The sequence below is a fragment of the Somniosus microcephalus genome, chromosome 12, assembly GCF_052327205.1.
Source record: "Somniosus microcephalus isolate GS21.2 chromosome 12, FLI_Smic_1.0, whole genome shotgun sequence".
Taxonomy (NCBI): domain Eukaryota; kingdom Metazoa; phylum Chordata; class Chondrichthyes; order Squaliformes; family Somniosidae; genus Somniosus; species Somniosus microcephalus.
In genome coordinates this window covers 98,525,335-98,548,259 of record NC_140998.1, presented here as the reverse complement: position 1 = coordinate 98,548,259, position 22,925 = coordinate 98,525,335, and the positions used below count along the sequence as shown (strand labels likewise).

Below are 22,925 nucleotides of genomic sequence, written 5' to 3'. Positions count from 1 at the left end.
CTTAAGATCTTTTCCTCTCTGTGGAGTCGACTGATCTCTGCTGGACACCTCTCCATAACACAACTAAGTTTGGCAATACACATCAGGATTATGAGCATAAAAATGAGTGACTTTTTACCAACAGATATGGATTGTTCCCAGTTTGCCCCTTTTGCAGACCCAGATTACAACCATTATTTTAATATAACTTGATATACAATTACCACTACTATAACTGATATTTTACAGAGCTACTGTTAGTTGTAACTCAACCCAATGTCCTTTAATTTACTTTTATACTTACCTAAAGTAACAAAACTGAGTTATATGTGTCTGGTTGGGGTCCCCTTTTAGTCATTTGACTTTTATTTACAAATGGCTCATTTGCCTCATTTAAAGATCCCTTGCTTGAATCCCAGTTTTGACTGATATTCCTCAGTTGGGGAATTTTCTGCAGCTATCAGCCTGGCTGCCTTAGATGGACAGCTGCATGGCGATGAAGCACCTTAATCTGAAGGGGAAAATAAATGAGAGAAATAAATTAACCTGGCTATATTCCACCCTAGATGTGTGGACCAGTCATGGTACAGAGTTGACTTCCACCCAGACCATCTGCTGTACTGATGGGTAAGGAATGGTGTGTGTGCATTTTGTAGTTGGCAGCTTTATGGATTTAAGGGAATAATAGTGAGTTTTAAAAAATGAACTATTTGCTGATATCCATGACACAGTATTAAGCCATATAGACTGCAAGGTCTTGTGTTTGATCTTCGATCTGTGCTGATTTTAGCTGACCTCCGCCAGGGAGAGCAGCTATTTGGGTAGTACAGTTGGCCTCCGCACCCCTGGGCTAGATGAAAAATTCTGGGGTATCCACTGTTGATCAGTAGCCAATTACCCCTGCTGTAAAGTATGCCTTTGTGCCTGCCAGGTGACAACATAATCAGGCTCGTTCTGTTGCCCTCCACAGTTCAATAGCTTATCGGTGTTTGTTATTTAGGCTCATAACTGAGGAGTGCAATTGAGAGGTATAGTAGGGCTGCTGGCACCCACTGAACCATACCCATAAAGTCTGCATTTTGAGAGGAATTGGGGTCAGAATAGCAAACTAGATTTAAAAATTAGTTAGAAGGGAGGAAGCAGAGAGTAGGTGTTAAGGGGAGTTTCTTTTGAGTGGTTCTGTTCATTGTGCATATCAATGATTTGGATATAGGCCTAGTGGGAGTGGTGTCTACAGAAGATGCCAAAATAGGAGGTGTAGTTAATTCCTCAGAAGATGAGAGGAAGCTGCAAAGGGATATTTATAAGACCGGAATGGGCCTATGTAAAAGCTTAATAACCCCTCACTTTGAGTCCTGCGTGCAGTGTTGGGCTATACAACATGGGAAGGGTATTGGCAGTAGAGTGGGTACAATGCAGCTTCACTTGGATGCTACCTGGTATGAGGAAATCCAAATACAAAAAGACTTGGAAAAGTGAGGCTTTTTTATTAGAACAATGCAGATTATGTGACAAGTTTAAAATTATGAAAGAATAGGATAGGGTAGATAGAAGCAGGTTGTTTTGAGTAGTTGAAGGGTCTATAATGAGGAGCCGTTGATAAAATGTATGAGATTTAGAATAGAGAGCAACCTGTACAGTTGTGAGAATGTGGAATTCACTTCTAAGATTCAAGATTAGAATGCATAGGTAGATGAAGGAAAAGGGGATAATGGGATGTGGGAATATGGTGGATATAAGTGATTTAGACTATTTGCTCGCACAGAGGGTAAATACCGACAGATTGATTGGGCTGGACCGAATGTCCTGTTTCCGTGTTGTAACTTCTATGAACCCTGTATTTTTATGAGGAGAAAAAGAACTCTCAATACTCTATTTAAAATCCTCATCCCCTCCCCCCTTATCCCCATAGCCAAAATGTTTGTTTACAGTAATAAAATGTTTAAAAATGTATAACTTGCTTCCGAAATCCATTTTTGTAAGGGGAAGAAAAAAAAATTCTGTTTAATTTATTCAAATTTTTCTGTACACCAAGTTCAGTGTGTGTCCTTGTAATACAACCACAAAGTGCACATAACAATCAAATACTTGCATGATACTAGAAGTTTTTAAAATTCAAACATCCAAATGATTGATAAATTCAACCAAGCCCTAGATTATTACTGCAATGCAGTGGTATGTTGGAGATCAGTCTGGCCTGCAGGGGTCAGTATTCAATGTTTTAACAAACTTGCAATGACCCTCAGCACTACAGATGGTGCAGATTTATAGCAAGCTACTTAAATTTAAAGACTAATAAAATTGTAATTGCTATCTTAATATGGACTGCAGCATTTCTGACTCCGTACAAAAAAAATACAATATGGAATGAATAAACAAATGTTCTAGCTTCATTTGTTGTTGTAATTCAACTTCAATATTTAGGAATAGAACTGTACATAGAAAAATATGATGGGTTCAACTACATCTAATTGCAAACCTTCAATAACATCATTTGCAAGCATGGGGTCAGCTCTCTCATGTTCTGACTATCACCTTTATCTCACCACTGCCACCGTGGACTCAAGCTTAGGCTACTACCATAATATCCAACAGCTGTCAGATATCAGATTTTGGATGAGAAAAAATTTCCTTCAGTTTAATAATGTTAATAAAACTGATGCCATCTTCTTTTGTTCCCGTCAACACTGACGTATGCCTCTGGCTTCAGGTCTGTAAACCTCTCTGGCTCAGCCTGAATCAGATAGTAAACAATCATGGCATTTTGGTAGACCCTAAACTAACCTTTCTATGCCACATCTGCTTGGTTGTCAGGACTGCACTTCTGCAGCCCCTCACTCTGTTGCTGAAATCCTAATCCACGTCGTCTTCACTTTTTAGAATTGATTTCTTGGACATTCCCCTCACTGAGCTCCCCTTGCCCACTCTTCACAAGCTCCAGTAAATCCAGATTTCCAAGCATCATTCATCACCTCTGTCCTTCCCCTGATGTGTTGCTGTGCCTTTGCTTTGCCTATAATGGAGAAAATTCTTGGCTACATTATAAAGAAAACTCTAGTGAGAGTGAAAGCAACCGATCCAAACTAATGTGGGTGCATGAAAGACGGATCACACTAATACCATTCTTTGAGGATGTAACCAAGCTAAAGGATAAAGTTTAGGTGATGGATTTTAAATGTCTTCAATTTCAGAAAGCACTTAACGAAGTCCTTTGCAGAAGCTTAATAGGTGAAATAGAAGCACCTGAGTTCTGATATGAAGTTAATCAATTAAGAATTGAAAATACATTTTGTTTAAGTTTATGGATGACACAAAGATGTGGGAAAATGGGGTACTAACTCTGGGAAAGGATGCTAGATCTAACTGCAGACAAACAATAGATAGTGACTAAATATGAAGTTGTCACTAGAAATATTACACAAGGTACAGTAGGAATAAGATCTTCGTGGGTTAACGGAGTAAGCTTTGAAAGAATCCCATTGTCTCAGCAATTGTGTCAAGGCAAATGTTGGGATATATTAATAGATTAATTGTCTACAAGTGTAAAGAAGCAATACTGACTAGAGCATTAATAAAACCACTGTAGTGTTTTGGATTTTACCTGTACTGCTTGTGCTGGGTTCTTTATAATGTTGTACAGGAAACTTTCAATTAACCGGCCCCTAAATAACTGGAAATGTCAGTTAACCGGCAAAATGCAGGAGTAGGTTCAGGTAACTTTTATTACTTTTTTACTCCATTTGTTGCTTGCAACTTGTGCCGATTGTTCTGAAGCTGCAACAGGCTTTGTTGCTTTATACGGAGCTCTCAGCTCCGTATCTTTTACTATAGTGTTCGGTTATCCGGAATTTTTGATGAACTGGCACCACATCGGTCCCGTCCGTGCCGGATAAAAGAAAGTTTCCTATAATGATTTGATTCATATTATAAGTAGTTAACTCCTGATGCAATGCCACATTTTGTCACATTGCATTATAAACTCAAGCATTTCACACCATTATGATGAAATGGTTTCTTTAAGATACCTTGGCAGCCAGGCATTGGTTCATTCATTGTGCCCAGCTTAACTAAACAGGCAATTGGGCATCTTGGGCTCCCACATCAAAGAGGAGGCATTTAAATCCGAGTGGTAACTGATCCATGGCTGAGTGAGCCAACCACCTGCCTGTCTGACCTCTCACTCTGAAGGGACTGGTCCCTCTACCTTTCTCTCAAAGACATTAGAATGGTAGAATGAGCCTGTGCAACTTGTAACCAGTAGAATAGAACCAAGCAAGCATTCACCTATAGTGCCATTAGAGTTGTATTTTTTTATGGCATGTGGAGCATAGGGGAATGATGTATTCTCTTCTTTCATGTATTTTGTGTAAAGTAAACCAGTTTTAGTTTGCAGTCCAGTCTTGTCTCACTAGTGTGCTTTTCAGTCTGCCTTCTGTAATGAAAGAAGAGCACATGAGATTACAGTAGCTGGGATATGCAACAAAAAGGGTTCTATTTTATAATCCCAGTTTTATCCCCTATAAAAGTGCTCTCTGGATTGTAAGGGATGGGAGTGATTGGTGATGCTGAACTTATACATTTTAGGGTTTTGCTCTATTTTTAACAACCACATTTGAAGTATTATAAGTTTGTTTATGAAAAGACTTAACACAATCAAAAAGAGTAATGTTTGAAAAATTTGTTCAGAATCAGAAGAGAAATGGTGAAGAACTCAATGTTGAGTTAAACATAATTTCAAGTCCAACTACAACAGAATTGGTTAACTTCAAAAATAGTCTGGCATTTAATGCAGACCTGCTGAAGCAGTCCGTTCCTAATTCTATAGGGAGTCGAGGGATGCAGACTTTGTACCGAGATAGAAAATAACTGAAAACAAACTTCGCAAACCTTGGAGTGGGTTGAAGTTTTGAATGACTTTCATTCTTACTTTATGATTTTCTACAGTGCCTAGAACACTTCACATGAATGCAAATCAATGATATTTGCAATGTATGCAATCTTGGATGCTACAGTAGTTTATCTTTGTTAAAGTTCTTGCTACGGAGCCAATCCAATGAAAACACACTGTTAAATAGGCAATAAAGATTGTGTTCTTTTTCTAAATATACAAAAATCTATAACATTTTAGTTGCAGCTGCTTTAGAGTATAAAATAATTAATTGCAGTAGTATAGCTAATTTCCTCTGCAAAAAACGTACACCAAGTTTGATTCCCGAGTTACTGCAACAACACTTCAAAGCTGCTTCATATATTTTCCCCAACTGCAACAATAAATTGAGTGGTACTTGTTAGATCCGTGATTCTGAGAGTATGATGTTTTTCAATAACTACACGGATGCTGTAACTTAACAATCAACAGGTGTTTACTGGAGAAGGGTAGTCTCAAGACTGGGGTACAGAGGCATGCTCAAGGCTTATATACAGGTGTGGTCATTGCCGGTACTACAGTATACAGGAGCTGTAAAAGTAGTTCTCTCTTAAAGGTACATACACTACAATTCCTCCCCTTTTAGATTAGCAGTACCCATAATATTCAAATAACAATTAACACTTTAACATGTACATTAAACAACAATAGTCCATTTATAGATTTAAGTCTTTGGGGCGGCTTCCTGATCCTTTCGGGATAGCGCCTTTCCTGAGGTTCTTGTTCTTGGTGCGGAGGCGATTCTGGCCCCTTTTCGTCGGTTAGTTCATCGGTTTCCACTGCTACTGGTTGAGGTAGAGGCTACCAGTATGTCGGGTTCATCCCCAGGTACGCGAGACATGGGGTTGACTCGTTCCTGCGATGCTAAGATCTGATTGACGTGGCGTCTCACAATGTTCTCCCCGACATCCACTGTGTACATTAATGGCCCCTGCCTTGTGCAGATCATTCCGGGTTGCCATTTCTCTGTTCGGTAGTCACGGGCCAAGACTGGTTGTCCTACGTTGAAGCTCCTTGTTGGCTTCTCATTGATGTGCTGGAATTGTTTATCCTCAACATTTCTTCACACATTTGGTCTGAGCAAATCCAGACAAGATCTCAACCTTCGGTTAAAGAACATCATGGCCGGGGTCTGGTTGGTAACTGCATGTGTCGCATTTCTGTAGGCTAATAAGAAATTGTCTACCTTATGCTGTAGTGGAATTTCATCATCTCACATGGCCTTTATCGCCTTCTTAAAGGTTTGTACGAACCTCTCAGCCAATCCATTTGTGGCTGGATGATACGGGGCGGATGTGTAATGCCTTACCCCATTCCTTCTCATAAATTTCCGAAACTCTTCGGACACAAACTGGTCCATTATCAGAGCAAATCTGTTCTGGCAAGCCGTTCCTGGCAAATATGGTCCGTAGGACTGCAATCGTTTTCTCTGTAGCGGTTGAGGACATTTTTATCACCTCAGGCCATTTCGAATGAGCATCCACTGCTATTAAGAACATTGAGTCCATGAATGGACCAGCAAAATCAATATGCACCCGTTGCCATGGAGAGGAGGGCCACTCCCATGGGTGTAGAGGGGCATGTGGTGGTGCATTTTGGACCTTCTGGCATCCTGAGCAGCTCTTGGTTAGGTTCTCGCTTTGTTGATCGATTCCCGGCCACCACACACAAGCCCTAGCAAGACTTTTCATTTTCACTCCTCCCAGATGACCTTCATGAAGCTCATTTAGCACTCTCTCCCTTAACTTGGGTGGAATCACCACTCTGGATCCACACATTACTGTCCCCTGGCATACTGACAGCTGTTCTCTTCTGGATGAGAATGCTGGCAACAGTGAGTCGCCATGTGTTGGCCATCCCCTCACCGTCAAATCATATACCCGAGACAGCGTCGGATCATTGCGGGTCTCCTCTATATCCGCGTTCGTTACTGGCAATCGTTCAATTATTGACGAATAAAATATCTCGATAGGGTCCACTGCTGGTGCTTCCTCCACAGTAGGCAGTGGCAGGCGTGATAGCCCATCAGCGTTTCCATGCTGTTTCGTGCCTTTATGTTCTATTTCATATTGATTCGCCCCTAGAAACAGGGACCATCTTTGTAACCGTTGTGCAGTCATCACTGGAACGCCCTTCTTAGGATTAAAGATGGAGACAAGTGGTTGGTGGTCAGTCAGCAAGGTGAACTTCTGCCCATGCAGATAGTGGTTGCATTTTTTTACTCCCCATACTAGGCTGAGGGCCTCCCTGTCTGGGCATAGTTGCGCTCGGCTGAGGTTAGTGACCGAGACGCAAAGGCTACTGGCCTCTCCAACCCGTCTGGGAATTTGTGCGACAGCACCGCTCCAATACCATAGGGTGATGCATCACATACCAAACGAATTGGTAGTGCTGAAATGGGCCAATACCTCTTTTGATGTGATCAATTCTTTGCACTTCTGGAAAGCTCGTTTACGTTCATCATTCCACTTCCATGGTACCCCTGTTTGCAGTAGGGTGTTCAGTGGGTGTAATACCGTAGACAAATTTGGTAAGAACTTATGGTAGTAGTTTACCAGCCCGAGGAACAACCTCAGTTGTGACACATTTTCCGGTGCTGGAGCCTTGACTACTGCCTCAATCTTTTCAGGGGACTTATGTAACCCCTCTTCATCGATAACGTGGCCACAATACGAGATCTGCTTCTGGAAAAACTCGCACTTGTGGCGATTAGCTCGTAGCCCATATTCCTTTAATGTGGTGAGCACCTTCTCCAAGTTGGCGAGGTGATCACTGTCATTTTCGCCCGTGACCAGGATGTCGTCCAAATAACACTGGGTCCCTGGAATCCCTTGCAGGACTTGATCCCTCACCCTTTGCCAAATAGCCGGAGCCGATACTACCCTGAACACCAGCCGGTTGTATTGGTAGAGACCTTTATGAGTGTTGATCGTGAGGTATTGTTTCGAAGCTTCTTCTACCTCCATTTGCAAGTACGCCTGGGCTAGATCAATTTTGGTGAAGCGTTTACCTCCAGATAGCGAGGCGAAAATATCCTCAATTCGTGGAAGCGGATATTGTACCGTGTGAAGGACTGGGTTCACTGTCACCTTAAAATCCCCACAGATGCGGACCTTCTTTGGTTCCCCAGGCGTATTGATGCGCTATCAATTACTCAAAAGACGGAGGTTAAGCGAGTAACTAACAGGCTTTTATTAACAAGAGAATGAAGGTGTGCCTCGAGTGGTCGACCAGTCCAGAATACAGAGGGACTGTGGAGCAGTCACCTTTTTATACCTGGACTCGTGGGAGGAGTCAGCCGAGGCATGTACAGACATGTACACAGTGGAATACAAGCAGTGGTTTACCACATTCACCCCTTGTTTAAAAATGAGTCCGGCAGGGTGAAGTGTATTAAAAGTTTGTGTATTGGAGTCTCTCCGGAGGTCTTGTCTGCCGCTGTGATCGACGTGGTGACGGCAGGGGTAGTGAAGCTTCCGGCGTCGAGTCCCGCGTAGGCTGGGGCACTGGTGTGTAGTCCTCGTGGGTGTCGAGCGGGTCGCGGGGCCCAGGCGTGCCGTCTGCTGGGGTTGGATATTGCATCGTGGGGGGGGGGGGGTGGTAGTGGGTTACTGGGGCCCCCGCGGGTGCAAGGTCTCGTATGGAGATTGTGTCCTCCCGCCCGTCCGGGTACGCAATATAAGCGTACTGGGGGTTGGCGTGGAGGAGGTCGACCCTCTCGACCAGGGGGTCCGTTTTATGGGTCCTCGCGTGTCTTCTCAGTAGGACCGGCCCTGGGGACGTCAGCCATGGCGGTAGCGATGTCCCCGATGTGGACTTCCTTGGGAAGACAAAGATTTTCTCATGAGGGGTGGCGTTAGTGGCAGTGCAGAGCAGTGACCGAATAGAGTGGAGCGCATCGGGTAGCACATCCTGCCAGCGGGAGGTCGGAAGGCCCTTAGACTTTAAGGCTAGCAGGGCGGCCTTCCAAACTGTCGCATTCTCTCTTTCCACCTGTCCGTTCCCCCGGGGGTTGTAACTAGTGGTCCTGCTTGTGGCAATACCCCTAGCGAGCAGGTACTGGCGGAGTTCGTCGCTCATAAACGATGAGCCCCGGTCGCTATGGATATAGCTGGGGAAACCGAACAGGGTGAAGAGGCCGTTTAGACATTTAATGACCGTGGCACTGGTCATGTCCGGGCAGGGGATGGCGAACGGGAAACGGGAGTACTCATCAATAATGTTGAGGAAGTACACATTACGGTCGGAGGAGGGGAGAGGCCCTTTAAAATCAACACTCAGGCGCTCGAAGGGGCGAGTGGCTTTTATCAGGTGAGCCCTGTCTGGTCTATAAAAGTGCGGTTTGCACTCAGCGCAGACTTGGCAGTTCCTGGTCATGGTCCTGACCTCAATGGAGTAAGGCAGGTTGCGGGCCTTGATGAAGTGGAAGAACCTGGTGACCCCCGGGTGGCAGAGGTCATTGTGGAGGGCCCGCAGTCTATCGATCTGCGCGCTGGCGCAGGTGCCACGCGATAGAGCATCCGGGGGTTCATTGAGCTTCCCGGGCTGGTGCAAGATCTCGTAATTGTAGGTGGAAAGTTCGATTCTCCACCTCAAGATCTTGTCGTTTTTGATTTTGCCCCTCTGCTTGTTGTTAAACATAAAAGCAACTGAACGCTGGTCAGTGAGCAGGGTAAATCATTTTCCGGCCAGGTAGTGCCTCCAATAACGCACAGCCTCCACAATAGCCTGGGCCTCCTTCTCAACAGCGGAGTGTCTGGTCTCCGGGCCCTGGAGGGTTCGTGAAAAGAAGGCCACGGGTCTCCCTGCCTGATTAAGGGTAGCGGCCAGGGCAAAGTCGGACGTGTCGCTTTCCACCTGGAAGGGGATGGATTCGTCCACTGCGTGCATGGTGGCTTTGGCAATGTCTTCCTTGATACGGTGGAAGGCTAAGCGGGCCTCTGCCGTCAAGGGAAAAGAGGTGGACTTGATCAGCGGACGGGCCTTGTCCGCATAGTAGGGGACCCACTGGGCGTAATAGGAGAAAAACCCTAGGCACCTCTTCAGGGCCTTGAGACAGTGGGGCAGTGGGAGTTCCATAAGGGGACGCAGCCGGTCGGGGTCGGGACCGATGACTCCGTGTTCCACAACACAGCCAAGGATGGCGAGGCGGGTTGTGCGGAATATGCACTTCTCCTTGTTATACGTCAGGTTCAGGAGTTGGGCGGTGCAGAGGAATTTTTCGAGGTTTCCGTCATGGTCCTGCAAGTCATGGCCGCAGATGGTCACATTGTCCAGATATGGGAAAGTGGCCTGCAACGCATTTTGATCGACCATCCGGTCCATCTCCCTTTGGAAGACAGAGACCCTGTTGGTGACGCCAAAGGGAACCCTAAGGAGGTGATAGAGGCGGCCGTTTGCCTCAAAGGCAGTATACTGGCGGTCCTCAGGGCGGATAGGGAGCTGGTGGTACGCTGATTTCAGGTCAATGGTCGAGAAGACGCGGTACTGCGCGATCTGGTTGACCATATCAGCTATGCGGGGGAGTGGGTAAGCGTCCAGCAGGGTGTAGTGATTTATTGTCTGGCTGTAGTCGATGACCAGGCGCTGCTTCTCGCCGGTCTTAACAACCACAACCTGGGCTCACCAGGGGCTGGTGCTGCCCTCAATAATCCCCTCCTTCAGGAGCCGCTCCACTTCGGTTTTAATGAAAACCCTGTCCCCGGCACTGTATCGCCTGCTCTTTGTGGCGATGGGCTTACAGTCGGGGGTGAGGTTAGCAAACTGGGGGGGTGTGACTCTGAGTGTGGAGAGGTTGCACCTGGTGCGCGGCGGGCAATTTGGAAGCTGCTGGCTGCGGACTGTGAGTGGGGGGAGGGGTCCACCGTACGCCATCGTAACACTTTTTTAAGGTGGCACTGAAAATCTAACCCCAGTAGGATGGCAGCGCAGAGGTGGGGCAGGACCAGAAGTTTAAAATTATCGTACACAGTCCCGTCTACTAAGAGTGTCACCACGCAGTAGCCGCCAATGTCCACCGACTGGGACTCGGAGGCCATAGAAATCCGCTGGTGCGCAGGCAGGACTGGGAGAGAGCAACGCCGCACCGTGTCGGGGTGGATGAAGCTCTCCGTGCTCCCAGAGTCAAAAAGGCAGATTGTTTCGTGACCATTTACCTTAATGTCCATTGTGGACTGGGCCAGTTGGTGCGGTTTCGCTTGGTCCAGCGTAACGGAGGCCAGCGTAGGGGTCGGTGTGTCGTTGCGGGTATCAGATGAGGCGGTGTTGGGGGCCAAGATGGCGGCGTCCATGATCCCCATGTGGCTGGAGGCGTCCAAAATGGCTGCTGTTCTGGTGGTTCGCACATGGCTGGGGAGGCCCAAGATGGCGGCCCGCACGGCCCACACGCGGCGCTGCTGGGGTTCGGGGTGGCTTTGGCCCTGCAGACGCTGGCGTAGTGTCCCTTCTTCCCGCAGCCCGAGCAGATCGCATTTTTCGCCGGGCAGCGCGCTCTGGGGCGTTTGGCCTGGCCACAGAAGTAGCATTTCTGGCCTTGGGACACTGCTGCGGTAGTTGGGCCGTTGCTGGGGTGGCACGGCGCTATGAGACGGTCCTACCGTGTCCCAGGCTGTCATTCCCCGCGGCGTCCACGGTGCAGAGGAGTAGGCATCCATGCCCCGGTAGGCTGCATCCAATGATAGTGCGAGTTCAGAGGCCTTGTTGAGGTCGAGGTCACTCTGCTCCAACAGTCGCTGTCGGGTGTAATTGGACCTGTGGCCCGCCACAAAAGCGTCCCGGATAAGTTCCTCTGTGTACACGGCGGCCTTTACATCCTTACAACCACAGGCCCGGCCAAGCACAGACAGTGCCTGAAGGTATTCCTCGGTCGATTCCCCAGGTTGTTGTTTACGACTCCCCAGGAGGTGCCTGGCGTACACCTTGTTCACTGGGCGCGTGTACTGGTCCTTGAGGAGCTTGAGAGCAGCCGTGTACGAGGTCGCGTCCTGGATGACCGAGTACGCTCGGTGGTTCACTTTGGAGATCAGGACATCCAGTTTGTCCTCATCCGATTTGACCGTTGCAGCGGAGGCGATCAGGAATTTTTCAAAGCACTTAAGCCAGTGAGCAAACTTGGTGGATGCGTCCGCCTCCCGATGGTCTAAGTCCAGGCATGCTGGTGTGAGGATCTTCTCCATTATAAAAAATCTTGTTAATAAAATTGATGCGCTACCAATTACTCAAAAGACTGAGGTTAAGCGAGTAACTAACAGGCTTTTATTAACAAGAGAATGAAGGTGTGCCTCGAGTGGTCGACCAGTCCAGAATACAGAGGGACTGTGGAGCAGTCACCTTTATACCTGGACTCGTGGGAGGAGTCAGCCGAGGCATGTACAGACATGTACACAGTGGAATACAAACAGTGGTTTACCACACGTATTACTTAATGACCTCTTCATTACAGGAATGATGGGTGTAGCCCACTCGCTCCAGTCTACTTTGGACCGTACTCCTGAACGTTCCAACCCTTCCAGCTCTGCTTCGACGGCTGGTCTGATCGCATAAGGCACCGGTCTGGCCGTAAGAAACTTTGGGCTTGCATTTTCCTCTATTTTAATCATTGCTGTTATGCCTTTGTGTTCCGAGTCCCTCCTGGAACACTTCTTTTGCGTCAGTTAGCATTTTTGACAGTTGTCCAGGTGTGATGTCGTCATCCTTTTTGGCCTCAACCTTCAGTGTCTGTATGGAATGCCAATCTAATTGTATCTTCCGGATCCATTCACGTCCTAGCAGTGGTGGTCCTCCATCTGGCAATACATATAAGTCCATTTTAGGTATTTCCTGGCCTTTGTATATCACTTTCACCCTTAATTTTCCTTTGGGGTAGACTTTTTGCCCCGTGTACGTCTTCAAGACAATCTCTGTAGCTTTCAAGGGTATATGTGAAAATAGCCGCTTGTAGTCCCTTTGGTTTATGACTGTTAGGGCTGATCCTGTGTCCAATTCCATTTTCACTTGGACTCCTGCTATCTTGAGTGTAACCCAGATAGTCTGGTGATCCTCCATTTTGGCTACTTTATGTAGTTTCAGACAACCCAGCTCCTTGCTTCCGGAGTCTGTATCACTTTTCTGTTCATCTGAACTACTGTCCATCACCTTCTGTACCTTTTTGTACTTCTCCTGTGGAGATTTCTTGCTGTTGGTTTTCTTCCCAGACCTGCAGACTCTTGCTATGTGTCCTGCTTTTCCACACTGTCTGCACACTTGGTCCTTGAACCAACAATCCTCCTGGTCGTGTGTTGTTCTGCCGCAGCGATAACACTTCCCTGCTCCATAGGACATTTCATTGGTGCCATATTCTTGCGGTCTCCGTTGTATCTCTGCAGCGCCCCTTGTGGCTGCTTCGTGTGATACTGCCATACTGAAAGCCTTGTCCAGCGTAAGATCCTTTTGTGATAGAAGCTGTTTCTGGGTTCCTTCACTTGCAGCCCACACACAACCTTGTCCCTTAACGTATCTGCTAGTCCCACTCCAAACTGGCAGTGTTTCGATAGCTTGCGCAGTTCCGTTAAGTACTCCGCATTGCTTTCGTCTTTGTGTTGGTTCCTTTTATGGAACTTAAATCGTTCTGCTATCAGCAGCGGTGTGGGGTTTAAGTGGTCCTGTAGGATTTCTACTATGCTTTCGAAATTCTTATTCACGGGCTTCTCTGGGGTTATTAGGTTTCGCAGTAACCCATAAGTTTTTGCACCCATGGAATTTAACAAAACCAGTGCTTTCCTAGCATCTGGCACTTCATTCGCCCTGCAGTACACCTCAATACGTTCCACATATGTCGCCCAATCTTCGACTTCATTGTCGAACGTAGAGATACTGCCACTCTTCGGCATCCCTGGGTGTGATTTAACTGTCAAAAATGGCGTCTCCCGCGCTCTCCCTTCTTCTCCGCTGGCACAAAATGGCGTCTCCCGCGCTTTCCTTTCTTCCCGCGCTCGCCGCCCTTCTCCGCTGCGGCTTCTAAAAATGGCGTCTCCCGCGCTCTTCCTTCTCTGCGGCTCAATGGCGTCTCCCGCGCTCTCCCTTCTCCCCGCGGACACTGTTCAGCCCTTGTGCTCTGCGCGTTTTTTTTTTTCTGTGTGCCTTTCCCGTTTCCGCCGCTCGGTCCTGAACCCGGCTGCTGCTTTACCCTCTCTCCATTTTGTTTTTCCTCGACGCCGCTCGGTTTTCAACCCCTGGCTGCGCCCTGTGCGCTTCACCCTCTATCTTACCCCGTCGACGCTGCTTGGCTTTTTCTCTGCCGTCGGTCGGCTCCAGCCGCCGCTGTCCAGGAAGGGTCTGCGCTGTACCTGTCGTCAGTCTGTTGCTGATCGTCTTGGCTGCGGAACCAAGCCCGGCTCTCCACAGCCTCCCCTGCGATGTTCACTCTCTGCCGGACGACTGGGCGGTTGCTTCTGGTCAACGCCCGTGCTTCTAGCCTCGACTCTTCCACCGCCCTCCCGGAGCGAATCCTCGAAGGGAAATGCAGAGTTGCAGGTAGATTCGAATCGACACTCGTCGCCACTGTTAGATCCATGATTCTGAGAGTATGATGTTTTTCAATAACTACACGGATGCTGTAACTTAACAATCAACAGGTGTTTACTGGAGTAGGGTAGTCTCAAGACTGGGGTACAGAGGCATGCTCAAGGCTTATATACAGGTGTGGTCACTGCCGGTACTACAGTATACAGGAGCTGTAAAAGTAGTTCTCTCTTAAAGGTACATACACTACAGTACTGGTACAGAAGCATAGGACCAATTGAACCGTGAAGAATTTAATAATTATAGCATGGTTATTTGTAAGTTGATGACCCACATGTTACTTACAATTTGAGCTGTGCACACAGAGCTGGGTGACTCTGCTAAACGGAGCAGCTTGCTAAACAGAGTGGCGACGGAATTTGGTGAGATTGGGAATTCACTGATAAGTATTATTGATTAGTGTGTTATTGATCTGAAATGTAACCTTGTTCTCTTGCTTGAAAACTGTAAGTCAGTGGCAATTAACAGCCAATCAGCTGTAAGCGAGTCAATGACTAGGTGTTCATTATTGTGGCTGGCAGTTGACTGACTAGTTGTAACTAGTGTGTTTCTAAAAGGTATACATTTCAGGGATATCTGCTGATGCACAGAGTTAGGTGAATCTGCTAAACAGAGTGGCTTGTTGAACGGTGGTGGTGGCGATAGGAATTTGGTGCAGAGGGAGAAGGAGGTGCTAAGAGATAAAATTAAAATGAACTAAGTAGAGGATGCCAACATTAAAGGGATCCGAATTGCATTCAATAAAAAATCTGGTATACATAAATAATTGAATAATAAATAGGAGTAAGGTGATACTAAACTTAAAAACGTATGTATAACCTAAGTAGATAGACTTTTAAGTAAAATGATGGGACAGCTGAGAGGAGACCCGTTGCCTGCAGTTCCTGTGCCATGTGGGAACTCCAGGACGCTTCATATGTCCTGGATAACCACATGTGCAGGAAGTGCCTCCAGTTGCTCGAACTCCAGCTCCGGTTTTCTGAGCGGCTAGAGTCATCGCAGTGCACGTGGGAGGCAGGGAGTGCAGTTCAGAGCACATCTATGGCACCATGGGGCACAGCGAAGTGTAGAAATACAGTGGTCATAAGAAATTTGATAGTCAGGAGGATAGACGGGCGTTTCTGCAACTGCCGACTTGTGTTCTGCATGGTGTGCTGCCTCCCTGGTGCCAGGGTAAAGGATATCACAGAGGGCGCAGAACATTTTGTGGGAGGAAGGGGCACAACCAGAAGTCGTGGTCCATGTGGGAACCAATGACCTAGGAAGGAAAAGGGTTGACGTCCTGCAGTCAGAGTTTCAGGAGCTCAGGAGGAAATTAAAGAGCAGGAGCTCGAGGGTAGTATTCTCTGGATTACTCCCTGTGCAACATGTGAGTTAGTATAGGAACAGTAAGGTAGGTTAACGTGTGGCTGGAGAAATGGTGCAGGAGGGAGGACTTCAGATTCCTGGGGCATTGGGACTAGTTCTGGGGCATTAGACCTGTTCATGGTGGAGGGGTTGCACCTCAACAGAGCTGGGACCAATCTCCTCATGGAAAGGTTAACTGATGCTGTGGGGGAGGGTTTAAACTAATTTGGCAGGGGTGTGGACACCAGTATGAAACATTAGAGAGGAGAAACAAGGTGCACAGAGGACTGGGAGAGACAAATAGCACTAGAGTAAAGGAGGGATCAGACGGAGGGCAAATGTGAGGCAGTCTAAGATGGGTTTGGCGTGCATGTGTGCAAATGCAAGTAGCGTGGTAAATAAGGTTGGCGAGCTGCAGGCACAATGGGACTACTATGATATAGCGGCAATAACAGAGACCTGTCAAAGAAAGGGAGGATTTGGAACTTAATATTCCTGGCTACAAGGTATTCAGAGAAGATGGGGAAGGGAAAAAAAGGAGGGGGGTGGGTGGCAGTGTTAATTGAAGAAACTATTATAGCACTGGAGAGGGATGATATAATTGAGAGGTCAAAGACAGAACCTATTTGGTTGGAATTAAGGAACAATAGAGAAGCTATTACTTGACTGGGTGTATACTGTAGGCCACCCAATAGTGGGAAGGAGATAGAGGAACAAAGTTACAGAAAGATACAAGAACTACAGAGTAGTGATAATGGGGGACTTCAATTATCCTAATATAGACTGTGATAGTAACAGTGTATTGGACAAAGGGGGGGGCGGGATTCCTGAAATGTGTACAAGAGAACTCTCTTGTTCAGTGTGTTTCCAGCCCAATGAGGAAGGAAGCACTGCTGGATCTAGTTCTGGGGACTGAAGTGGAGCATGTTTCATTTAGGGAACAGTGATCATAATACCATCAGAATTAGAATAGTTATGGAAAAGGACAAGGAACAGTACAGCATAAAAATACTTCCAGCTAACTTCAATGAATTGGTAGGTAAAACAGTAATTGAACAAAGGCCTTCAAAGAGGAGATGGTTTGGGAACAGAATAGACACATTCCCACAAGGGGGAAAGGAAAGGCATCCAAAGCTAGATCTCCCTGGATGACAAAAGGTATAGAGATTAAAAAGTGACAGAAAAAGGCTTATGACAAATGTAAGGTTCATTAATACAGAACCAAACTGAATACAGAGAGTGCAGAGGAGATCTAAAAAGGGGCAAAGAGAGAGTATGAGAATAGATTAGCAGCTAACAAAAGGGAACCCAAAAGTCTTTTGTAAATGTATAAATAATCAAAGGAAGGGTGGGACCAAAAAGAGAGATTTTTGTGGAGGTAGAGGGCAAGGCTGAGGTACTAAATGAGTACTTTGCATTTGTCTTCACTATAGAAGAGAATTTTGCCAATGTAGCAGTAAATGAGGAGGTAGTGGCGATATTGGATAGGATAAAAATAGATAAAGAGGAGGTACTTAAAAGGTTGGCAGTCCTCAAAGTAGAAAAGTCACCCAGTCCAGATGGGATGCATCTTAGGTTATTGGAGGGAAGTAAGAGATGAAATTGTGGCCACAATCTTTCAATCCTCCTTGCATATGGGAGTGGTACCACAGGACTGGAGGATTGCAAATATAACACCCCTGTTTAAAAAGGGGGAAGAGGGATAAACCCAGCAACTACAGGCCAGTCAGCTTAACACCTGTGGTGGGGAAATTTTACAGACAATAATTCAGGACAGAATTAATTGGCATTTGGAAAACTATGGGCTAAGTCAGCACAATTTTTTTAAGGCAAATCATGTTTGCCTAATGAGTTCTTTAATGGAGAGGGTTGATGTAGGTAGTGTGGTTAATGTGTATATGGATTTTCAAAAGGCGTTTGACAAAGTACCACATAATAGACTTGTTAGCAAAATTAAAGCCCATGGGATTAAAAGGACAGTGGCAGTGTGGATACGAAGTTGGCTAAGGGACAGAAAGCAGAGAGTAGTGGTGAACTGTTGTTCAGACTGGAGGGAATAATGCAGTGGTGGTCCCCAGGGCTCAGTTTAAGGACCACTGCTCTTTTTTGATATATATTAATGGCCTGGACTTTGGTATACCGGGCATCATTTCAAAAGTTTCCAGATGACCCAAACCCCTCAAATCTAGTAAACAATGAGGAGGATAGTAACAGACTTCAGGAGGACATAGACAGATTGGTGAAATGGGCAGACACACGGCAGATGAAATGTAATGCAGAGAAGTGTGAAGTGATATATTTTGATAGGAAGAATGAGGAGAGGCAATATGAACTAAATGTTTATCAACTTTGCTTCCAATTTCCACCCCTCCCTTGCCTTCACATGGTCTATCTCAGACTCTTTTTCTTCCTCGACTTCTCTATCTCCATTTCTGGAGATAGACTATCGACCAATATCTACTATAAGCCCACTGACTCCCACAGCTATCTTGATTACACTTCCTTTCACCCTGATTCCTGTAAGGACTCTATTCCATTCTCCCAGTTTCTGTCTGTCGCATTTGTTCTGACGATGCCACCTCCCATACCAGTGCTTCCGATATGTCTTCCTTTTTCCTCAACCAAGCATTCCCCTCCACCGAGGCTCTCAACCGTGTCCGTCCCATTTCCTGTATTTATGCCCTCATCCCTTCCCCCACCTTCCCAGAACCACGATAGCGTTCCCCTTGTCCTCACCTTCCATCCCACCGGCCTCAACATTTCAACAAGTCATCCTCCGCCATTTCCGCCACCTCCAGCGCAATGCCACCACCAAACACATCTTCCCCTCCCCTTCTCTTTCAGCATTCCGAAACGACCATTCCCTCTGCGACACCCTAACCTTTTCCAGTTCTGATGAAAGGTCATCGACCTGAAACATTAACTCTTGTTTCTCTCAACAGATGCTGCCCGACCTGCTGAGTATTTCCAATATTTTCTCTTTATTTCAGATTTCCAGCATCTGCAGTATTTTGCTTTTATATAAACGAAATGACACATTTGTAAAGTGTGTGCAGGAAGCGAGAGACCTTGGCAGGGTGTATGTACACCAATCTTTGAAGGTGGCAGGACAAGTTGAGAAGGCTGATAAAAGATATGGGATCCTTGGCTTTATTAATAGAGGCATAGAGTACAGAAGCAATGAATTTATGCTAAACCTTTATAAAACACTGGTTAGGCCTCAACTGGAATATTGTGTTCAATTCTGCGCACCACACTTTAGGAAGGATGTTAAGGCAAAGGGGATGCAGAGATTTACTAGAATGGTACCAGAGATGCGGGACTTCAGTTACGTGGAGAGACTAGAGAAGCTAGGATTGTTCTCCTTGGAGCAGAGAAGGTTAAGAGATTTGGTAGAGGTGTTCAAAATCATGAAGGGTTTAGATAGAGGAAATAAGGAGAAATTGTTTCCACTGGCGTATGGGTTGGTAACCAGAGGACACAGATTTAAGGTGATTGGCTAAAGTACCAGAGGCGACGGGAGGGAACTTTTTTTTTACGCAGCAAGTTATGATCTGGAATGTACTGCCTGAAAGGTGATGGAAACCGATTCAGTAATAACTTTCAAAACGGAATTCGATAAATACTTGAAGGGAAAAAGTTTCCAGGGCTATGGGGAAAGAGCGGGGCAGTGAGACTAGTTAGATAGCTTTACCAAAGAGCAGGCAGATGGGCTAAATGGCCTCTTTCGGTGCTGTATCATTTTATGATTCTATGATAATCCAGGGTTGATGGAGTTAAAAAATATCTATTGAGAAAAAACGGATCTTTGTAATCACCTTGGTAAGTTACTGTGATGTATGATTGTAACGTACTAGATCTGTGGTGAGGAATTGAACATTTTGCTGATGCATTGAAAAACTTAAATTGCATTTATCGCTTCTCTGCATTCTCCCAAAACACTTCACGTACAATTAATTACCTTGAAGTACTGTTGCGGTAAACGGACATGACAGCCATTTTGTACGCAGCAAATGTCCACAAACATTGAACTGAATGACTACTCTTTTGGTGTCGGTGGGGTTGTTGTTGGGAGACTGCGAGAACTCCGAGCACTTCTTTGAAGAATGCCATGAGATCTGTAAGGTCTTGGAACAGGCAAACATAACATTGGCTTATTGGGCCAGAACTTCGGGTCCCCACAGGTGAGTACGCGCTGGGTACTCACGCGTAGGCCCAACGAAAGTGCCGGTTTTGTGCATGCACTGCGCATGCGCGGGAAACCGGAACTTCCGTTCCCTTAAAGGAAGGGGTTCACAGGTCGAACGCGTGCGCCGGAGAGGCAGCGCGTTCGCCTGGAACATCCGTTTTTTTTGCAACTTTCTCCAGGAGGGTAAGTCTCCAGGAGTTACTTTTAAAAAGCAGTCACAACGCCTGCTTTTAACAAGGTAAGTGGTGAATTAAGTAAAATTAAAACATATTTTTTCCACAAGTTTATTATTTTTAAATACTTTAAAGAAAGGTAAGCTTATTTTTAGCCCCATTAGAAACTAATTAATTTTTTCAAATTTAAATTGTTTAAAGGTTATTTTATGTAATTTATAGTTATTTTAAAAATAAAAAAAAATTATTTGAAGTTTGTTGTGTTTTGGGGGTGAATTGTCTTCATAGTTTTGACAGGTCTTCCTGTCAAATCTATGAATACAGATTCCCTGCTACCATTGGCTCTCCATGGCCCACGTGATCCCAGGGGACGCTTCGAACTAACTGCGCCCCTGGGATACGCAAGCACTGCGCGCCGGCAGTTGGAGGAGGCCCAGGATCGGAATCCCACATGGGCCCACAGCACAACGGCTGGCGCGCTAGGTAAGTGCAGGTCGGAGGCTTGCACCCGCAGGAAGCCTCCGACCCGAATTTCTGGGCCTTTGTCTTATCTGAAGGGCAGCACCTCCAACAATGCAGTGGCCCCTCACTACTGTACTGATAGCCCAAATTATGAGCTCAAGTTCTGAAGTGGGACTTTCATCCGCATCCTTCTGACTCAGGTGAGAGTGCTACCAGCCAAGCTAAGCTAAAGTTATGTAACAACTGCCTGATGTTTGAAAATGACATTAAATGCAACAGCTTTATTTCTCATTTACATCTTGCCTTCTCAATCATCCTTGATTTGAGCTCTTGCAGAACTTGGATGTGGATTTAGTGTAAAGTGGAAACTTATTTGGCAAACCATATTTATTATGGGTTTAAGTTACAATGCTCTTTAAATATGGCAGAAGGTTAACAAAATCCTTTTCTTTTATTTCAGTATTTGGCATTTACTTGTGGACTAGTTAGAGGTGCCTTATCGAACTTGGGAATTAAAAGTATTGTGACAGTAGAAGTTACTGCAATGCCTGCATGTAAGTTGTGTGGTGTTTTTGAAGTGTTTCGGTAGCATTAAATGCTGGATTTAAGTTTTTATGGTTCCAATGTTGCTGTTTTCTGTAGCAGGCTGTTTGGAGCTAAGGGATTTTGCCACATCAGTTGTCAAGAACATTTTCTATGCGGTTAATTATATCAGATTTTCTCTCTTCCCTCTTTCATCACCTCCCAGTTAAAGTACTGTGTTGTAGTCTTATTCCTTCCCTGTGGTCAAGCAGAATTCTGGCAAAATGTATACAATGAGAACTGGGTATCTACTTGCAATGCTGAGGGCTGAAAGTCTACTGTTGCTTCTGCAGCGACCAAACTGCCTTGTATTTATTCCTTTTAAAAGCTAATGAACAACATGTTTAAGAAAACTGCTGTTTGACCCAATACAATGTTCAAATTCAGTACAACTGCATGAGTTAAATTCATATGTAGCGATCAAACTATTAAAAAAATATATGCAAATAATTGCAGGTGCTTTTATATCCCAAAGGAAGTAGTTATCTTACTGTTTTTCTTTTTGCAGGCAAATTCCAAGTAATGATACAAAAGATGTAGAAGATATCTTCAGAAGCACGCCGTATTATCTTTGAAAAATTTAATTATTTAAAACTAAAAGTGTTATTTCATTATATTCTGTAAAACAGCATTATAATGTATTTTGTTTACATAAGTATTTGTTTTTTTTAGCTGTTTAAATTTTGGAATTAATTTTAAAATGTGACTTTCATGATGCACTTCTACCACTGCAATGATTATAATGCCATCTGGCAGAATTAAAATTCACTTTAGTTAATAAATAGAATTTTGAACTCCTGGTTGTGTATTGTAAGTGTTTTTAAGTTGAGCTCATTTCTGTTCAACTGACTTATTTAACTTTTTTTCCTTATGATTTCAAACAACTTTATCCATTGGAGGTAAAAAAAAAATCTACAAGTGCTGAAATTCATAATTAGAATAAAATGCTGGAAACTGATCTGCCAGCATCCCAAAGGGGGACAAGTTGTTTCAGGGGAAGACCCTTAGTCAATTAAATGAATTTGTTGCATATATTCAAAATATTTTTTATTTTTGTGACTTAAGACATGGAGGGATAGCCTGTTGATGTAACAACTCTTGCACATTTGTTTATTCAAATTCTAACAGTGAAGACAAAGTAAGAAAGCCTATGTACTTAAACAAAAAAGTAGAAGGTGGGCTTGTTTTTTGTGTTCACCTAATTTTAAGAGCTGTGTAGGTAAGAAAAGATTGTGACTTCTGATTATGCATAAAGAAAACTAAGGGTTGGACTTGAATATTTTTTTTCCTATATGCAGCTTCAGCCTGTAAAATTTAAGCCACAGGATTTATCTCTTCTAGAACTCTTCAAATATTCTTTTTCCTGGAATGGGAAGAGAAATATGACAAGTTTTACTGTGTGGACCCAGCCCATTAATGCTGGAAGGAAGCAACTCAGGCTCTACATAGGCAAAATCTGCAGATGTAACCATTTGAAACTAGTCTTGGAGTGGGGTAACGGACACTATTATATTTAAAAAAATTGATAGTTAACATATAAAACCATGTTTGAAAACTAAATTGAAGGTTAGAGTTGTATACTTTTTATTCTCGAGTCAGGCTCATTTGCCCAACCAAACCAACTGGATTTTTCCCCACTTTGTCAGCTAAAGTGACCATTGGTGTGAGCAAGTGACATTGTGGTTCCAGTTTAATGTTCTCTCTTGAC

The 22,925-nt window shown here is 45.0% G+C and overlaps 1 protein-coding gene across 3 annotated transcripts in view; it reads left to right on the top strand.

Moving 5' to 3' along the window:
* Positions 1-22,016, top strand: part of LOC147109409 (trafficking protein particle complex subunit 6B) — a 54,879-nt gene extending 32,863 nt beyond the window's left edge. For 2 of the 3 annotated variants that reach the window (XM_086003315.1, XM_086003314.1), the window contains 2 exons: positions 21,096-21,189; positions 21,726-22,016. In XM_086003315.1, the coding sequence (XP_085859441.1) occupies positions 21,096-21,189; positions 21,726-21,757 (126 nt within the window). In that variant the 3' untranslated portion in view covers positions 21,758-22,016. Of the gene's footprint in view, positions 1-21,095; positions 21,190-21,725 lie in introns of those variants that run through there. The other variant, XR_015080267.1, reaches the window with a different exon arrangement.
* Positions 22,017-22,925: the final 909 nt, after the last annotated feature.